General features: G+C 41.5%; 2 protein-coding genes across 6 annotated transcripts in view; both read left to right on the plus strand.

Annotated features, from left to right (window-relative positions):
* Nucleotides 1-14018, plus strand: part of nktr (natural killer cell triggering receptor) — a 22583-nt gene extending 8565 nt beyond the window's left edge. The window contains exons 1-16 of one of the 5 annotated variants that reach the window (XM_087846166.1): nucleotides 1756-1821; nucleotides 2329-2373; nucleotides 2659-2682; nucleotides 3734-3821; nucleotides 4105-4130; nucleotides 4633-4662; nucleotides 5308-5453; nucleotides 6168-6387; nucleotides 6571-6738; nucleotides 6861-6948; nucleotides 7140-7288; nucleotides 7369-10056; nucleotides 10741-10824; nucleotides 11027-11086; nucleotides 12956-13057; nucleotides 13294-14018. In XM_087846166.1, the coding sequence (XP_087702292.1) occupies nucleotides 4643-4662; nucleotides 5308-5453; nucleotides 6168-6387; nucleotides 6571-6738; nucleotides 6861-6948; nucleotides 7140-7288; nucleotides 7369-10056; nucleotides 10741-10824; nucleotides 11027-11086; nucleotides 12956-13057; nucleotides 13294-13363 (3795 nt within the window). In that variant the 5' untranslated portion in view covers nucleotides 1756-1821; nucleotides 2329-2373; nucleotides 2659-2682; ... (1 more) ...; nucleotides 4105-4130; nucleotides 4633-4642 and the 3' untranslated portion in view covers nucleotides 13364-14018. Of the gene's footprint in view, nucleotides 1-1713; nucleotides 1822-2328; nucleotides 4131-4632; nucleotides 4663-5307; nucleotides 5454-6167; nucleotides 6388-6570; nucleotides 6739-6860; nucleotides 6949-7139; nucleotides 7289-7368; nucleotides 10057-10740; nucleotides 10825-11026; nucleotides 11087-12955; nucleotides 13058-13293 lie in introns of those variants that run through there. The other 4 variants (XM_006795133.3, XM_006795131.3, XM_006795132.3 and 1 more) reach the window with 4 other exon arrangements.
* Nucleotides 14019-16740: 2722 nt separating this feature from the next.
* Nucleotides 16741-17256, plus strand: part of zbtb47b (zinc finger and BTB domain containing 47b) — a 31153-nt gene continuing 30637 nt past the window's right edge. Inside the window, exon 1 of the mRNA XM_006795130.3 lies at nucleotides 16741-16930. Coding sequence (XP_006795193.2) covers nucleotides 16928-16930 — 3 coding nt within the window. The 5' untranslated portion in view covers nucleotides 16741-16927. The remainder of the gene's footprint in view (nucleotides 16931-17256) is intronic.

Below are 17256 nucleotides of genomic sequence, written 5' to 3' on the forward strand. Positions count from 1 at the left end.
TTCATTTCGTTTCGTTTCTGCAATTCTGAGTTGAAGACACGTATGAAGTGTATGATAGTCAGTTTTTAATTGCAGTTTTAATGATATATCCATACACAAGCTCATAGATTGACACACTACACATGGAGGGAAGCTACAGCAGTTTGAAAAGATTAGACTTTCTTGAATAAACACACACGGCAATGTCTTTGCTTCCAGTTTTGACTTCTTTCCTTTATCAGCGCTGACGTGGCGACACCTAGCCTTCAGGAGAATACTGCACACGCTACCTGCGCTTTAACAGTGAGCATAAACAGAAGTGGTTCTGTGACAGTGATAACATCAGCGTGCAAAGCGACTAACGCAGTGGTTATACCGGGATCATTGTAACTAAAAGCTGAAGTGAGGGGAAAACAAAGTTTAAAAACAACAAAACTCATTTACTGCACCACACCAGTCCGTAGTTTTCACGCTGTATCTTTTCATCTGTGATGGATATTTTGGGGGGTGCTTAACTTCCTGTTGAACTTTGAAGGAATTTACAGAAACATATTTGCAGTGGTTTAAACCTCTTTCCAAAGGCTCGTCTGCTTGTACAAATGACCATAAATAAAGTGTTAAAGGGGCAAATTTCCCTCGCTGACTGATTGGGTCACAGCTTTAGAGAAGAGGTTTTCTCTCACAGTCGAGAGGTTTGCTGAAGTTTAAGCGTCAGAAACTCTTCAATAAAATAACATTTTCTGACATAATTTTGAGAGATAACGTCCTGTGATGTGCTGCATCACAAATGTTGTCAACCTCATCTGTTTGGCCTCACAGAAGTGCAACTTAACAAGGTTTATCCAAGCACTGCAATACAATAGCAATGAGAACGTTATTAAATAAGTGAAATAAAATGACAATAACGTAATAAAAAACATATACCATTTTATGACTTATGTTGTGGCTGCTCTGTTTCCCTAGATATTTCATCCCACAGAGCAGTGTAGTGTACTGTAGAGGCAGTGGTTTGCCTAGAGAAAGTCATAAATCTGCAGACACATAGCCGAGCAATCCCCCCGTCTCATTTTTCACCCTACCTGGCCAACGGGAATGCGATGGCAGCAAAGGCAGACATGGGAAAAGGCTCGTTAGTCTGTTCCTGAACCAACACATGCACAGACAGCACACCAGTGAAGCAGTAATACACACCCGCATTCAGCTGGTGCAGTTTGCTGACTTTCTCTAAGTTTCTAATGTGTCCTTTTAGAATTGGATCAGCTCACTCCAAAGGAAACCAAACCCCTGGAACAGTGCCGAAGCCAAAGAAGTAAAATACTAAACCCTTAGCTTAGCTTTTCAATAGGACACACAGCCTCTTTCTGCTGAAAGCCACCTTCAACACATCACCACATCTAATTAAATCCTGCCTTCACGTCATTTCACCCCAGGAGTAAGGGGACTCTGGAGGGTAATAGCTTTGGGCCAGTATTGTGTCCCTGGTTAGTATTGGTCCAGTGGAAGATTTATTAATGAATTTGGCAGTCCTCCAAGGGAGTACCAGCAGGATGCCAGACTAAAGGCATATAGCTTACTGAAAGCCACCACCCAAATGTGGTTTTCATTCCTTTGTGGCAATATTAAAAGCCTTTGTTTCTTAAACCCATCTAGTAAACACAGAAGCACTTTGTGTATTAGCAGGTTGAGTGTTTTTGTTTTTTGGCAAGAGCTCAGTTAACATGCATGTCATTGCAGGTGAAAGGGGAACTGGGAAAGTCACAAGGAAAAAGCTGTGCTACAAAGGCTCCACGTTTCACCGAGTTGTAAAAAACTTTATGATTCAGGGAGGCGACTTTACTGAAGGTAATGTTATAATCCCCTGTTTACCTAAGAACGTGTTCACAGTGCTCCACCTTTTTCTAATTTGCTAGTTTGTTCGTTTCAGTCCAAAATCTAATGAAAGCCAACAGAGCGTAACACAGCTTATGTGAGCGGGGCGAAAAAAAAACCTCTCGTTTGGGTTGTTTTAAAGATGGATTAAATGCTCTCCAGGTGGAAAATGTTTTTCAATAATAACATTAATTACAGGCCAAATTAAAATGGATAAAAACTGATCAAAGCTGTTAATCTCATCAAAGTGCCAACATACCGTAAACATGCTCTGCGGCTTTGTTGTGGGTGTTCATGGCAGGAATCCAGGAGACTACAGTTTCCTGAACATGGCAGCCACTTCAAAAATGAGCCCAATAAACATGAATCACTGCTGCCTTTGCTGATGAGGCAGCATCTTTTTCAGCAGCTACACACAATTATACTGCTGCAATATAAAGAAGCTGCTGTGAATTTATTTGACTTTATTAATCTTTGCAGGAAATGGAAGAGGAGGGGAATCCATATATGGAGGCTACTTTGAAGGTATTTGGAATATCAAGTTATCTAATAATCTAATAATAGTGATGCATATCTGTACTAAAAAAACAAAAACAAAGCATGCATATAAAGTTGCATAGATGGTTAATGGGTTTTTGTGTGCGAATTGTCCTATGTTTGACTGCGCTGACCTTCACTTTTCCATTGTGTAGTTCTTCTATGTAGTAACAGCAGTAGGCTTTATCAAATCAACATGGAGAGTAGGCATTCTCTTTACTGAAAGCTACAATCTTCCTGCCTAAAATTTTCAACATATTCTCTTATTTATAGAGTGGTCTTTTGCAAAATGAAAAGGTAAGAGATGTACACAGCTCCGTAACACCATGCCAACATCGTCCCCACCACCTTCCTCAGTCAGTGAAAGCAGTGCAAATGCTCGCAGCGTCACAGATTCACATTTGTACTGAAAGGTCCCCCCTGCTCAGATTAGGGTTTTTATGTTAAATAGGTGAAACTAGCAGGACATGGAGCCAGAACCAGACGGGTGGTTTTGCTCATTAGTAAGAAGATATTCCACTTTTAACTTTTATATTGTATATAATCTCTTTGTTAAAACTGTACATTACAGGGACTATTTTGTTTTTGCAAAGCACTCATTAATCTCCAGCTTTGAAAAACCCCTTGAAACTTGAAGTGATCCAACAGCGTCGTACCGCCTTATGTTACTGTTACAGCCGTAACTGCTTTTTCTAAGCAGAGCCCTCAAAGTAAGCACTGTCAGTGATGGTGCTTACTTTTGAGATGGACCAGACCCTCGTTGAGAATCTCCTAAATCAGTGGTTTGGACATTTTTCTCTAACTTTTAGAAACAAAGCTTATGTCACCCTGCTAAACCCGAGGGTGAACTCCAGAGCAATATGTAAACCAGACTTCTAAACACAACTTGCAAAGTTTATTCCTGGTAGCTGTGCAAGCAAAAGATAATGGTTCCTTTTACAAATTCGACTGAGTGTGTTTTCTGGAACTCCTACAGCGGATTAACCCTTGAATATATCAGAATGCAGCTCTGACTTGAAGACTGTGATGTAAGGTTGACTTTGAGAAATGCACGTAACATATTGCACACATCAGCAAGCAGATCTGCTTGTAGCTATGATGTGAACAGAAACCAGTGTGGTACCTTTTCATCTGAAAAGTGCAAGTTGTTGAAAGTCATTACTGGTTTGGTACTTTATAAAAAGACTGCAGTAATATTTGGCCCGACAGAAACCTTTTGTTAGAGCTGACTTTATGGAAGGATAGGTTGGTGAGACAGCGAAAAGCTTTAATGAATTATTAAACCTTTTTGTTTTTTTAAATGACTATTTTTATTAACACTTGCATCCTCTGCATCTGCCCCCGACAGATGAGAACTTCACTCTCAAACACGACAGAGCCTTCCTGCTGTCGATGGCCAATCGTGGGAAGGACACCAACGGCTCACAGTTTTTTATGTGAGTAACTTTTAAATTAAAACATTGCTTTCAAAAACTTACCCCCCAACCACCACTATTTTACTGTCATTCTTAAGAAAGTTTCTTATTAGTTTTTGCTTTCTATCCCTTTTTTTTTCCTGTTTTGAGATTTTTAGAGTAGAATTTGTCATTAAGTGTGACCATCAGCAGTCCCTTCTTCTGTGTGCAGTTAGTTTCAAAGTGCAGAGAAACATTGGATTCATTCTTTTTCACCTACAATTGTTACATTTTTTCTCTTGCCGTTTTTGTGTAAAATTTACAGAAACTCTAGCATCCTGCTCTTCCAAGGTAATGTGTCTCAAAGGCTGTGTTTCTCTCTCTCCTGACTGTATTTATCATTGAGTAGTTTGTCTTTGCAATTGTTGGACTTGCTTAAATATTTGACAAATGGCTTGAGGTGACTCAAAATGTTATTTTGGCTTCCGTTGTCACAAAAGCAGGTTCTGAACATACAATTGACATTTTCCTCCATGGTTACAAATTCTCGAAGGAGGAAATGTAGATATGTAGTCTTTGTGCAAATTGATTTTTATAACAGGAAAAAATGATAATGTAATTTACCACACTCTGCTGTTGAGTGTTTTCATAATTGAGTTGCAATCAGATGTCATTAAAGAAAGGTTTGTTGCACAATTCCTTTTGAGATTTTCCCTGTGGTACAGTAGCATCCCCGCTTTGATCGAGGTATTTGTTTATTGTCATTCTTTTCTCTTTTTTCCCACTTTCATGGCCCGGCTTCCACCTTTGGTTGACTCCCCACCTCACTTACTGCTGGATTATCCATAATCAGCACAACTAAGATGGCGCCTCATCTTGATGGGTAGGTACATCTGATATTATTATTTCACATTGTAATTCTATATAGAAATCTGAAAATGAGACTTTCAGTGTATTGATATGAAACTTTTTGGAAAAAAAAAAATCCCAACAACTATCGTTAGGTTTCTATGTTACTAAACTGATTATAGCATGTTTGGCATTAGTCACACAGGCTGGCAATCACTCAGCAAGCACCTGTTGCTAAGGAAAGATGTGTATTCCTTGACCGGTTGCTGAATATTTGCTGGCTGTCACTAAGTGAAATGGGTTGCCAATAGGTTGGTTCACCAAAAAACCTCCTGGTGGTTCCTTTGGTCTTTAGCAGATTGCCTTGGTCACTCGTAGTTTGCATGGAAGACGCTGTGCAAACAACGTAAATGGACAATTTTACCAAGCATCAGGAAGCAACCTCCAGCAACCACTCGCAGTTGCTAGCTGTTACGCAGGCCTGTGTGAGTGGGATTTTAATAGATTAGAACCCTTTTGGTAGTTTTCAAACTTTAGCTCAATGTACTGTGCTAATGTAGGATATTCTGTCATAGGAAGTTGATTGAGGCAAAACCTAAATGCTCTCCAGGACTTAAAACTAACATAATAGTACATTTAATGTTGCTTTTAGTTTCAAGTCTGTCTTGCGTCTATGCAGAGTCCACGTCGTCTTTGGTCTGGTCATCTCCGGATTTGAAGTGATAAAGAAGATTGAGGGGCTGAAGACTGATTCTGCCAGCAGACCGTACGCTGACGTGAGAGTGATCGACTGTGGTCAGCTGATCACCAAGTCTGCAAACGATGGTACGTTCAGTAACCTTCTTAATTGTTAGGATTCGCTTTGTTGTATTTATTCAGTTATTTTTGATAAGTAAATCTGATGAAAAGGTCCCGTGCATCCTGGGTACTGTAGTTTTTGGAGAATTGTATCCAAATTTTTTCTTTGATCTTTGAGAAGATACTATTAGACAATACCCTTAGAATACAGACCCACTGTATGGATAGATGTAGATGTGTTGCCACTCAGCCAGTGTAGTGTGACTGTACGTTTTGTTATAATACAAAAGCTTTAATAGAATATCTGTAGTGAAAGTTACACATTTTATGCTCATTTGTTTTTGTTTCCCGTGAGGGATAACGTGTGTTGCCTGTGATTATAACTGGCTCTTATTTCATGCTGGTGTTCATTTTGTTGGCGTTTGGATGCCAGCGTCTCCCCCCGCCACTGGCATTAACACAGGGTGTGTAACTGGATCTTCTGTTTAATGAGGATCAGCGAGGTGATCTCTGTGGAGTTTAGTTGGCTTCAGCCCACCTGACTCTGCCAGGCCTGCTTTCATTGCCTTGAACATACCAGGAAAGAACAGACAAAGCTTTTCTTGTACTTGTACCATCATGAAAATGACTCCTGGCGTCTGAGCTTTCTCTCTTCTTTTACTAACTATACGAGTCAAGTATTCTTCAGAATTAGCACATTTTAATTTATTTCCACACGTTCTGTTGTATTTCTTCCTGCAGTGCTAGAAGGCAAGCGGAAAAGAACTTCCCATTCTGCTGACTCGTCCCTGAGCTCCCATGACTCGTTCTCCCAGTTCTCCTCAGTGGAGTCTGAAAGTGAACTTGATGAAAAGCACAGGCGTTACAAGCAAAAGAGACATTCGAAAAGTAAACGGCCTAAAAAGAAAAGGAGACTGTCAAGGAAGGACAAAGATGCAGATAGTCTGCCTTCCAAGCAAAGGTGATTTTTATTTATTTTATTATGCAAGTTCTTGTTCATGATCACATTATAACGTTCTTTAATAAATACTTACACATATCTTGTGTGTTGTCAGTTTTCACCAATTGACTGTATAGAGTTCAGTACTGACATCTGTAGGAGCTTTTTGTTGTTTTCTTAATAAAAATATAACTGCTGTCACAGTCCTGTGGGAAGAGAGCTACGGGAGGGAGAGAACAAGGTGGAAGAAGAGAGGGAGCTGGGTGGGAAGAGAGAGAAGCCCGTTGTTCGGCCAGAGGAAATACCACCTGTGCCAGAAAACCGCTTCCTGCTGCGACGGGACATGCCATCTCAGGAAGATAAAGCAGAAATGTCAGTTCAAAGTTGTTCTTCATTTATATACTTTTTTTTTTTTTAAATGAGCAACCAAAACACTAATCTAAGTAAACACAGCAAGTGCTGCAATTTGATTTCAATTTCAAATTAATTTTCAGAGTTGAAAAAGAAGAAGCAACTCTTCCAGCTGACCCGAAACCAGCTGTGTCCAAGTCTGGACGGAAGATCAGAGGCAGAGGAACAATAGTAAGCTCACCTCAACTAAGATCAGAGATTACTAACATAATGTATATGCAAATATTAAAATTTTTGGATTTCTTTTTGAGTCACAGGAGTGAATTTTGTAAAACCTGTTTATCTAGTCTAACTCTTATGCAGAATTAGTTTTAATGAATTGTTTTCAAATGCACAGTTTTTACTTTTTTTGTCTTTCGCAGCGGTATCACACTCCTACGAGGTCTAAATCACGCTCTGCATCTGTAGAGGAGCGTGGAAGCAGTGAAACTCCGCCGCACTGGAAAGAAGAAATGAAGAGAACCAAAATTTATCAACCCCCAAGCATTGAGCGGTGGAGCAAAGGAGACAAGTATGACCAAGTGTTTTCCTTCCTCACTTTAAACACTAGTTTTCCTTCTATTTGCTTTCATGCATCTTTTGGCTTAACAGATTGAATGACCATTCCTCAAGCAGATGGGACAACAGAAGCGACTCTGCGTGGTCCCAGTCTGCAGAGCACTCCTCAGACCGCAGCTCGGAGAGGTCCAGCCAGCGCTGCCAACAGAAGAAGGCGAAGAAGAAATCTAAACGCAAGAAAAAGGCCAAAAAGCGGAAACATAACAAGAAGAAGAGTTCCAAGAGCAAACATCAAAACCAGTCAGATGGAGAAAGGTCTGTGTCTTCAGAGAAAGGGTTCAGAAAATCTCGTTCGCTAACTCGTTCTTCTTCGAGTCAACACCACTCATCAAACAGAAGGAGACGCCGATCCTCGGGGTCATACGGAGATTCCCGATCCTACTCTAAGTCATACACATCCAGTCGATCCAAATCTCAAGGAAGGTCCCTGTCTTACTCAAGATCTAGAAGCCGGTCTGGATCTAGAGGGCGATCTTTCTCTAGATCTAGGTCTTGGTCCCATTCTCACTCCCGGTCTAAATCAAGGTACAGATCCAGATCGAGATCTTTGACGCCACCCAGAAAAAGGAGTTTTTCCAGATCTCCGAGAAAGAAAAAAACAAGCAAACCAGATGCCATGATCCCTGTGAATGAGAAGCTTCAAGAGAGCAAAGTCGCACCTGTCCCCAGACTGCCAGCTGTCCCAGCTCCTGAAAGTGTCCCTGTGATCCCATTGAGCGACAGTCCACCTCCCTCTCGCTGGAAACCGGGTCAGAAACCATGGAAACCCTCCTACATCCATATTCAGGAAATTAAAGCTAAAGTAGCTCCCAGCAACATTTCTTCCACTGGGCAAGCAGTCGATGGCGCAGCAGATAAAGCTCAGACTTCAGCTACGCCAAAGTCTCTGCCAGGTGACTCTGAAGACAACACAGCACAAAAACCTTCACGGCGCTCACGCAGCAGCTCATCCAGGAGTAAATCTTACAGCCGTTCTTATAGTCGCTCACGGAGTCGGAGTTACAGTAGGTCCAGGTCCAGGTCCGCTCACCGGCACAAGAGCAGGTCATCGTCCTACAGCAGATCAGAGTCTGAAAAGTCCCCGAAAACAAGTAACGCAAAGAAGGAGTCACTAGACAAGGAGTGGAAGGAGTACTACAGTTCTCTGAGCAGAGTAAAGAATTTGGATAAGTTAATTTCAGTAAGCCTTAGTCAAGATGGTCACTCGGGATCGGAGAACAGGACAGACAGTGAGCGCAGCCCTGGTGTTATTGGCTCTGTGGAGAAAATAAAAGACAAGGGAAGCTCAGAGGATCTGGAGACGAAGCATTGCAGTTCAGTGCCAGCAGAGACTTTTAATAACAGGTCTGAATGGGACAGTGACAGTGATAAGGTGAGCCAGAGCAACAGCGCTATCCCATTGAAAATGCAGATAAGGGTGGCTCAGTATGCCGAGTCTCTGGAAAAGAAGTTATCTTCTATCTCTGGATGGAATTCAGAAAGTGACTCTGAAAATTTAACAGCCAGGACTTTAGCTATTTCTGAAAAAGAGGAAGGGGAAGCTAGTTCAGAATCGGATTATGAGATTTCCAGAAAAACATCTGATGGAGGGAATGCTCTGGCAGCTTCTGGTCAGTCAGAGGAAAGCCCAGAGAAAGCGGCAGAGCCAGAGAAGCACAAGAGCAAGAAGAAAGCTAAACGTAAGCATAAACATAAGAGGAGAAGTGAGAATAAAGGCGGTTCCCACCACAGTAAGGACAAGGCCAAGAAAACTAAGCGAAAACATCAGAAGCTGAAAGAGACTTTTCACTGGCAACCACCTTTAGAGTTTGAAGAGGAGGAAGAAGAAGACGAATCCAAAAGGGAAAGACATAGTCCTGGAAGAGTTGTTAAAAAAAGTGCTGACGTTAATAACCTCAATGCAAAGGACCAAACTGCAAGCTGTAATCCTACTAAAGAAGAAGAAAGGGGGCAACAGAGGACAAAAGAAGGTATCAACAAAAATGCAAAACACACTGAACCTCATCTAGAGTCATCCAACAGGAATAGCGCCAGCGATTCTCACTGGCCAAGTGTCCAGGAGCCAGAGACATTAGATGACATGGACATTTGTACTCCGGAGCATGATGCTGAAATTGTTGAACCTTCAGTCCCATGTCATCCTCACAACAGCGTTCCTAAAATAACCCTAAAATCTACCTCAAACTCTTTTGAGATGGAAAACAATGACACTGCTTTATCTCATAGCAAAGCACAGCCTGCCGTTAGTTCCACAACAACAGCTGGCGGATCGCAAGACAAAGGAACCGCTGGCAAGCCTGCTGCCACTGTAATCAATTTAAAATGGAGGCCACTGAAAGGAACGTCAGCTGTACAGACTGTGAATGCTCCCCCTGTCACTGTGAAAAATGTCCAGGCTCAAGAGAACCAGACCGGCAACATGCAGGGAGTGAGAATGGAGATAAAAAGCAAAAGCCGGGTCCGACCGGGATCTCTGTTCGATGAGGTCCGTAAGACAGCGCGGCTCAACCAGAGGCCGAGAAACCAGGAGAGCTCCAGTGAAGAGAGATCCCCCTCTGTGGGAAATGCAAAGGGAACGTCACGCACACGGTCTCCAAAGACGTCCAGGTCCTTGTCTAGAAAGTCCCGCTCTGTTTCCAGTCACCGGTCACGCTCCCGGGGGTGGTCCCACTCCTACAGCAGGTCCAGGAGTAGATCCCGTAGCTCCAGCTACTCCTCCAGGTAAGTGAGAATAAAGCATTTACAGACGCCACCTTTGAATCCTAATAAATTGTTTGATGTGAGTAGGAATGGTAATCAAGAACCGTTTTTTTGTAGAAAACTGATTCCCAGTAGTCCAATTCCTTGGGACTATTAGTCTGGCTGCTTATCGATCAATCTTGCACTCACGCTACAATCAGCTGACCTTAATTCACGTGACAGAGGAAAGTACCAACTTAAATACCACTAGAGCGTGGTTATGTACGAGATCAATGGTAAAGTGGAAAACTGCATCCAGGACAGAAACAACCGTATTATGCTGCCAACACAACTTCAGTTCTTTGCAAACAGTATAACAAATTACTTGTCCCAGTAGTAATTAAGTAACATGCTGCATTACTTTTAAGAAAAGTGTTGTGTCCAATAATGACTTTTTTGAGTAACGACTCTAACACTGATCACAACAAAGAGGGGAAATCTCAACATGCACAAACATTTGACCCACAGCATGCATTTCATTTAGATGAATGTAATTTCTTTACTGCTGTTTAACAATGGCATGGACTCTCAAAACTGAGCCAGTGAGAACAATTGATAAGAGAATCGAATGGATAAGTGATGCTGATAATGGAATCGCTAAATTCTTTTCAATTTCCATCTCTGAATGTGAGTGAGATGTAAGTTACAGCATCGTTGCTCTTTTAGGAGCCGTAGCCGGAGTTGGAGGAGACGTGGGAGAGGACGATCTCGCTCTCGCAGCACCATGTACCGCAGTTACAGGAGTCACAGGTACACTATGAAACACTCATGGGACAAGTGCAAGATCTGATAGGGAATATTCTGTAGTTGGCATTTTAGATTTCTGTGTAGATTCCTAAGAAGAAAACTCAAAAATGTCTTTATAAATGTGCCCACAACATTTTAACAGTTACTAACCTGTGATGTTGAAGTTAAACCTCTGATTTTTGGTGTTTTCTGTTGTTCCCGTCAGCCGGACGTACAGTAGAAGTCATTCCAGAAGCCGCTCATATATTCGCCGGAGAAGATCCAGGTGTGTGAGGACACTTAAGTCACATTTAGAAATGTGGAATTGTTCATAGAAACGCAATGAAGTATGTTGAGCTTAAAAAATGGCAATATAACTGAGAACACGCATAGAAACGATGCGTATAAGTTTGTAAGAGATCAGTTGATTTTTTTTACAGCCCTCATAATTTTGGCCGAATATCGCTGAGGTTGTGAATATTTTCTGCTTCGTCTTATTAAGCAGCAGGTTTACCAGCAGGACTGTTGGTCAGACAAAGAAACGTTTAGACTTTTGATAAATACTATAGATATTTCAAAACCTAAAAGCATGTGCAGATTCATCAGTATTTTCAATAACATTTAATGTGGCACCAGAGAAGATGATTGCTTGAAACTGGTAAAACAAAACTTGGTACAGTCAGATTGATGGGATTGTTGTAATGATCAGACATTAGACCAAAAACAGGATCCATAAGTCTTAAGATGGACACAAAACTTTGAACTGAAGGTCTTTAAACAGGGCTTGAAAGGTTTTACAGTAGGGATGTGCGATATGACCAAAATCTCATATCCCGATATAAGACATGTGTCGTCCCGATAACGATATAAATCACAAAATCTTCTGTAAATTCTGTGAATCTCGGGCAGCTCGACTTGCGTGAAGTGTTTCCAGCTGCGCCTCATGATGCTGGAGTCGAGTGTTTTAACTGACACGTGAAACTATATATTTTGTAAGTTGTAACGGCCGCCGTTCTCTTTGTGCACGGCGTGCTGCGGGGAAAAGGCTGTTCTAACATTTGAGTCTAAGGTTTATTTTTTAGCACCTGGCGGCTCTTTTTTGCTTCTCATCCGTAAATAATCTGCATACTATTTCACGTGATTCAGTTTATTTTGAAAAGTCTCAACAGGATCTTGAGCTTTATTGTGAAAGGTTTATGTGGAAAATAAACAAGCGGACGTTGTTGCTAACCACAATGCATAAAAACAGGCGCTTGTCCGTCCGTAGTGTGGTTATATTAAATATAAGAGAAAGAGAGAACTTTAAGAAATTAATATAGCCATTACAGTGACCATCAAAACGGTGAAAAAATATTGCCGTAAACAGTTTATTTTGCGACACCACGAAACAAACGATGGCGTAAAATGAAATGATAGATGTTTTTATATCGTCATCTGATATATATCGTTATATGAACTGCCCTATTTTACAGGGTAGTAAAATTAATACTGAAAAGTCTGCTTTTGGCACTAAATGTCACCTTTTAAAATACAGTGTGTCAAAGAGAATCATCAGAGTTAAAAATATATTATATTTTATAGTAATGGACATAAAATCTTGAAGTAAATAGCTTAATATAAAATTTTACACACAAAATTTAAAATATCCACAAGTGCTCAATGTTAACACACGGCATCCATACGATAGTCAAACTAGTCCAGGACTTTTGCGAGCACATCTGGAGCCACTGCTGTTGTTACGTATCAGAAACCACACGAAACTCACCAATCTGCTCTTTCTAACAGTACATTCTAACAGCCGATTTCCTGACACATTGTGTTCCCTTATACCATGATCTCATTACCATTGTTGAGCTTGTTTTTCACCGATTACAACTATTAAAATATTTAAATTCTCAGTGATGTTGTTCTTGTTTGCTCATATCTATTATTTTTGGACTGCATGTCCTTTTAAAATGATAAGTAACCCACTTTTTGCTGCTTAAAAGTAGTTACAGTTAAGCTTATGAAGCCCTGATAATTACTTTTGAGCTGTATTTGTAACCATGTCAGAAATGGGTCTTAAAGCTCTACATGTCATCACTGAATTCGGTGTCATTCTGTTACTATTCCCAAAATAATATCTGTGTTGTCACCTGGCTGGATGTTAATGCAGGTCAGACTCCTATGACAGCTATTCCAGTCGGAGTCGGAGTGTGAGCAGGAGACGAGGGCGCAGGCGAAGTGACAGCTACAGGAGCTCAGACCGCCGATCGCGGTAAGACTGAGTTCCCAGGTGAACTCTGACAGACACTAACGATGTGGCCGGTCTCACTTCAACCTTTTCGCCCTCTCAAATCTTTCTGTCCTGTTGAAAATCATTGTTTTTTCACATGTGTTTTGGTGTTTAAGATAAAAGAAGCCAAAACACCCCACTAAATGTTCTCCACACGTCTGTGCATTGTAAACACCTCTGCAGTGCCTCAAAGGTGAAACGTTTTCTTTTGTCTGCAGGTCGTATGGCTCGTCCAGTCGCAGTTCGTCTAGGCGCAGGAGCCACAGTCGCAGCAGTCGGTACAGCTGAGCTGCGCCTTAAGGCAACCTGCTGGTTTACACCCGATGACAAGGATCAGAACCACAAAGTCTGGACACTGTCATATATTCAAAGATCAGCTCCTAAAGCTCTAAGAGGAAGAATTAAATCCAGTCTTATGGTCAGTTTAACATGGTTGTGTATGTCCACCTGGCACAAGCTGGCATTATAATTACTGAGGAAATGAATGTAAATTTATAAACCACTTTACAAGCTGATACAAAGGCCTCCTTTTTGGGGCTGTCACAACAAGTGGCTGAAAATCTGCCAACATAGTCCATCAAACAAAATTTGAAAGTGAAATATGCTCTATGCTTAATACTAATATTATGACAAATTTACTCTAAATAATTAAATAATTTTATATTCATGGATTGTGTTTTCTACTTCTTTTATACACTGACGTTGTTACAGTATAAGAGTCTAATCGTCTCAGTCTTCATGTGTTTTTGAGGTTTTGCATTAAGCTTTGAAAGTTTTCCTAAAGTCATCACTGAATGGAATAATTTGTTTTTATAACTTTTTTTTTCAGTGCTTTTATTTTATTGTATCATGAATGTTCAAACTAAACTCAAAGTATGGTACCACAGATTTAGGTTTATTCAGTTCTAAATGTTTACATTTAATAAATACCAACACATCTTGAACTCTGGTCTGGTATTTTGTGTTTTTCTTTGCTTTCTCAGGATCTCTGAATTATTTGTACCTCAGCAATGGTGCCATCTACCTTCAGTTTATAGCTGTAGTGTGTTTAACTATGTGTGCTTAAGAGAACAAAACGGTAAGCCCCACCGTGAAGTCCTAACTGTGCCATATTCAGTCAAACGGATGATATGGATTCCAGTTTTCTTTCATTACAAATAGAACAATGATTCCAATCATGTGTTACTTGTTCTAAGAACTGTCCATGAGCTACATGTTATGTTCAATAACCACTGTATTAGGTAGTGCTCCAGTTTGCCTTTAGGACTGCTAAATTCCTGTAAACATTCCTCAGAGATTTGTCCATATTGACATGACATCATCACACAGTTGTCGGCTGCACATCCGGGATGAATCTCCCGTTTCACCACATCCCAAAGGTGCTCTATTGGATTGAGATCTGGTGACTGTGGAGGTCATTTGAGTACAGTGAACCCACTGTCATGTTCAAGATTGTGCTCAAAACAGCCAGGAGAATGTAGCTACACTGTGGTCATAAAGGGAAGGATGTGGTGTTTAAACTATGTACAGTCGGTTGGTACTAATGAGCCCAAAAAATATCCACCACACATCACACCACCACCACCAGTGGCTTGAACTGTTATTATGATGCAGGATGGATCCATGCTGTTTATGACAAATTCTGACTCAATCATTTAATAAAAAAAAAAAATCAATCTTGTCCAATTTTGGTGAGTCTGTGTCAACTGTAGCTTCAGTTTCCTGTTTTTTGAGTGGTGCTGGGTGTGGTCTTCTGCTGCTTCAAGGTTCAGTGTGTTTTCAGAGATGGTCTTCTGCATACTTTGGTTGCGATGAGGGGTTATTTGAGTTACTGTTGCCTTTGCCTTTACATAAAAAAGGTCATTTTTCAATGTTATAGAAAAGCTAAGACATCTCCCAGATTAAAAGGCGTTAAAGAACAAAAGAAAAATAATATATTAAGCTATATCGCTTGTTCTTTTCTCTTGTTTTGTCTAAAACGTTGAATTCCTGGTTTACCTGAGCAACCTAAACAGCATAATGTGTTTGTTTATGCCTCCTGAACATGAATTAATACAGGTATGGGACTTTCTCCAGGTTGTAATTCTTCCCACCTTGCTATGATTCTACAGACAGGATATTCAGAGGGGCTGTCATGCAGGAATCTCACAGGGGGCCTCAAGACAAGCATGATTTACCAGAGGAAACCTAGCCTCGGCCCAGGACTCCAGGGATATCAGGAAGTTCCAGTGAGTCGAACATGAGAAAATACAACTTTTGTTGGACAAAACGTGAAAGGTGAAATCTTGTCTTGTATAAGAAAATGTGTTTAGTCACTCCTTTCTGACCACTCAGTGTGGTAAAGTCGCCCTGTACCCTTAGCAAAAACACAGCCCAAAGCATGTTTCCACCTCCGTGCTTGACTGTGTGGATAGTGTTCTTTGGATCATACTCAGCATTTCTCTTCCTCCAAACATCAGGTTGAGTTTGTGCCGAAGAGCTCGATTTTGGTTTCATCTGATCTGACCATAACATTTTCTCCTAAACCTTCTCTTATTCATTTAAATGTTTACTGGCAAACTTCAGAGGGGCTTCTTGAGCAGGGGGAGCTGCAGGTTTTCTATATATAGTCTGTTACTAATGGTGTTCTTGGGACCACAGGAGGCGCTTGCAGGTGGCTGTGGCTCAGGTGGTAAAGCAGATCAGCTACTGATTGGAAGGTTGGTGGTTCGATCCTTGGCTTCTCTAGTCAAATATCCTTGGGCAAGGATACTAATCCCAAGTTAGCCTCTGATGTGTTCATCTGACTGTGAATGTTGGTTAGTTTGCACTTGACTTTGTCCATGTTGTATACAGCGCTTTGAGTACTCTGGGAGATTAGAAAAGTGCTATATAAGAATCAGTCCAGTCCATTTTGGTCCGATCCGCCACCTTTCTCATGATCATCCTCACTTGATGGGGAAAGATCTTGCATGGAGCTCCAGAGTGAGGGTTTGGAGCCCATTCCAGCCTTGTGCAGGTCCACAGTCGTGCCTGGATGGAATTGAAACTAGCATGAAAATGAGAGACTGTTTATTTCCTTTGAAGTGAGCAGACCACTGGGTTCTTCTTGTATATAAAAGATGGGCGGTGTGGTTCCGTTAAGTGTTTCAAAGCCATTCTTGGCCCCCAGTAGCAGGTAATGGGGCCCTTATGTAAAGGGAGAATTGCAGTGCGGATTTTTATTTGAAATTTTGCACATTTTGTGGATTATCTCTTAGTTACCATTTTGCACAATGTGCATAACATAACCATATTTCTGCGCTCTTAGCACGCACTCAAAAAAAAGAAAGTTACGATAGCGCAGATGTGTGGCGCCAAATGAAGTTAGGATGACTTCTGTAATGTGGGAAACCGGTGAACTCGCTGACCTCCGCATCTGTCTGCCCGCCCTGACGTCACACCGTTACAGGAGCGCACAGTGAGAGAAAGCGCACCCGGGGCTTTGCGCCATCCACGCCTGCGTCTGTATTCCTCCTCCTCGCTTTAAAACGCTCACGTGCAGTACAAAAGGAGGAGAGAGAGAGAGAGAAGCGCCTGTCTCGCAACTCCAGCATTAAACAGTACCGTGTCCCTTTAAAAACGTCTGACAAAAAAGCCCATATGATCCCTGAGCTCCAATCACCAATTCCTTCTGCAAAAGCAGCCTCTGCATTTTTGTCTGTCTGAATGCTACAGCAGCACGGGGGGGAAAAAAGATTCAGGATAAGGCAAAAAAAAAAAAAAAAAACTGGAGAAATGTGACAATCCAACGGTCATTTTCATGGCGAGGGGGAAACTGGTGCGAAAGGAGTTATTCTGGGACTCCTTTGAGCCTCGAAACGCTGGATCAAAATGGTAGGCTACAGAGCAGAGCTGCATTTTTGTTTATTTTTTTCTCTCTCTCCCTCTCTCTCTGTCCCTTCTTGATCTCTTGCAAATTTGAGCTACTTAGCAGGCCGATCAAACTTGCCACACTTGCGCGTCGTCGCGATCCCCTACAGCTGGCTGTCACACGCGTGTTTCGTGCTTTGTATCGTTTGCGGTGAAGTTTGTAACTTGCCGACATGGCACAAGTTGAGGGGGCTGGTGGTGGCGGTGTGGGGGGTGGATCGAAGCAGACCCCCTCTGAAAGAATGCGATGGCTACAATAGCCACATTGATGCGGAGAAGGAGTTAAATTC

Source organism: Neolamprologus brichardi, chromosome 9 (genome assembly GCF_056152115.1).
Source record: "Neolamprologus brichardi isolate AB-2024 chromosome 9, ASM5615211v1, whole genome shotgun sequence".
Lineage (NCBI taxonomy): Eukaryota > Metazoa > Chordata > Actinopteri > Cichliformes > Cichlidae > Neolamprologus > Neolamprologus brichardi.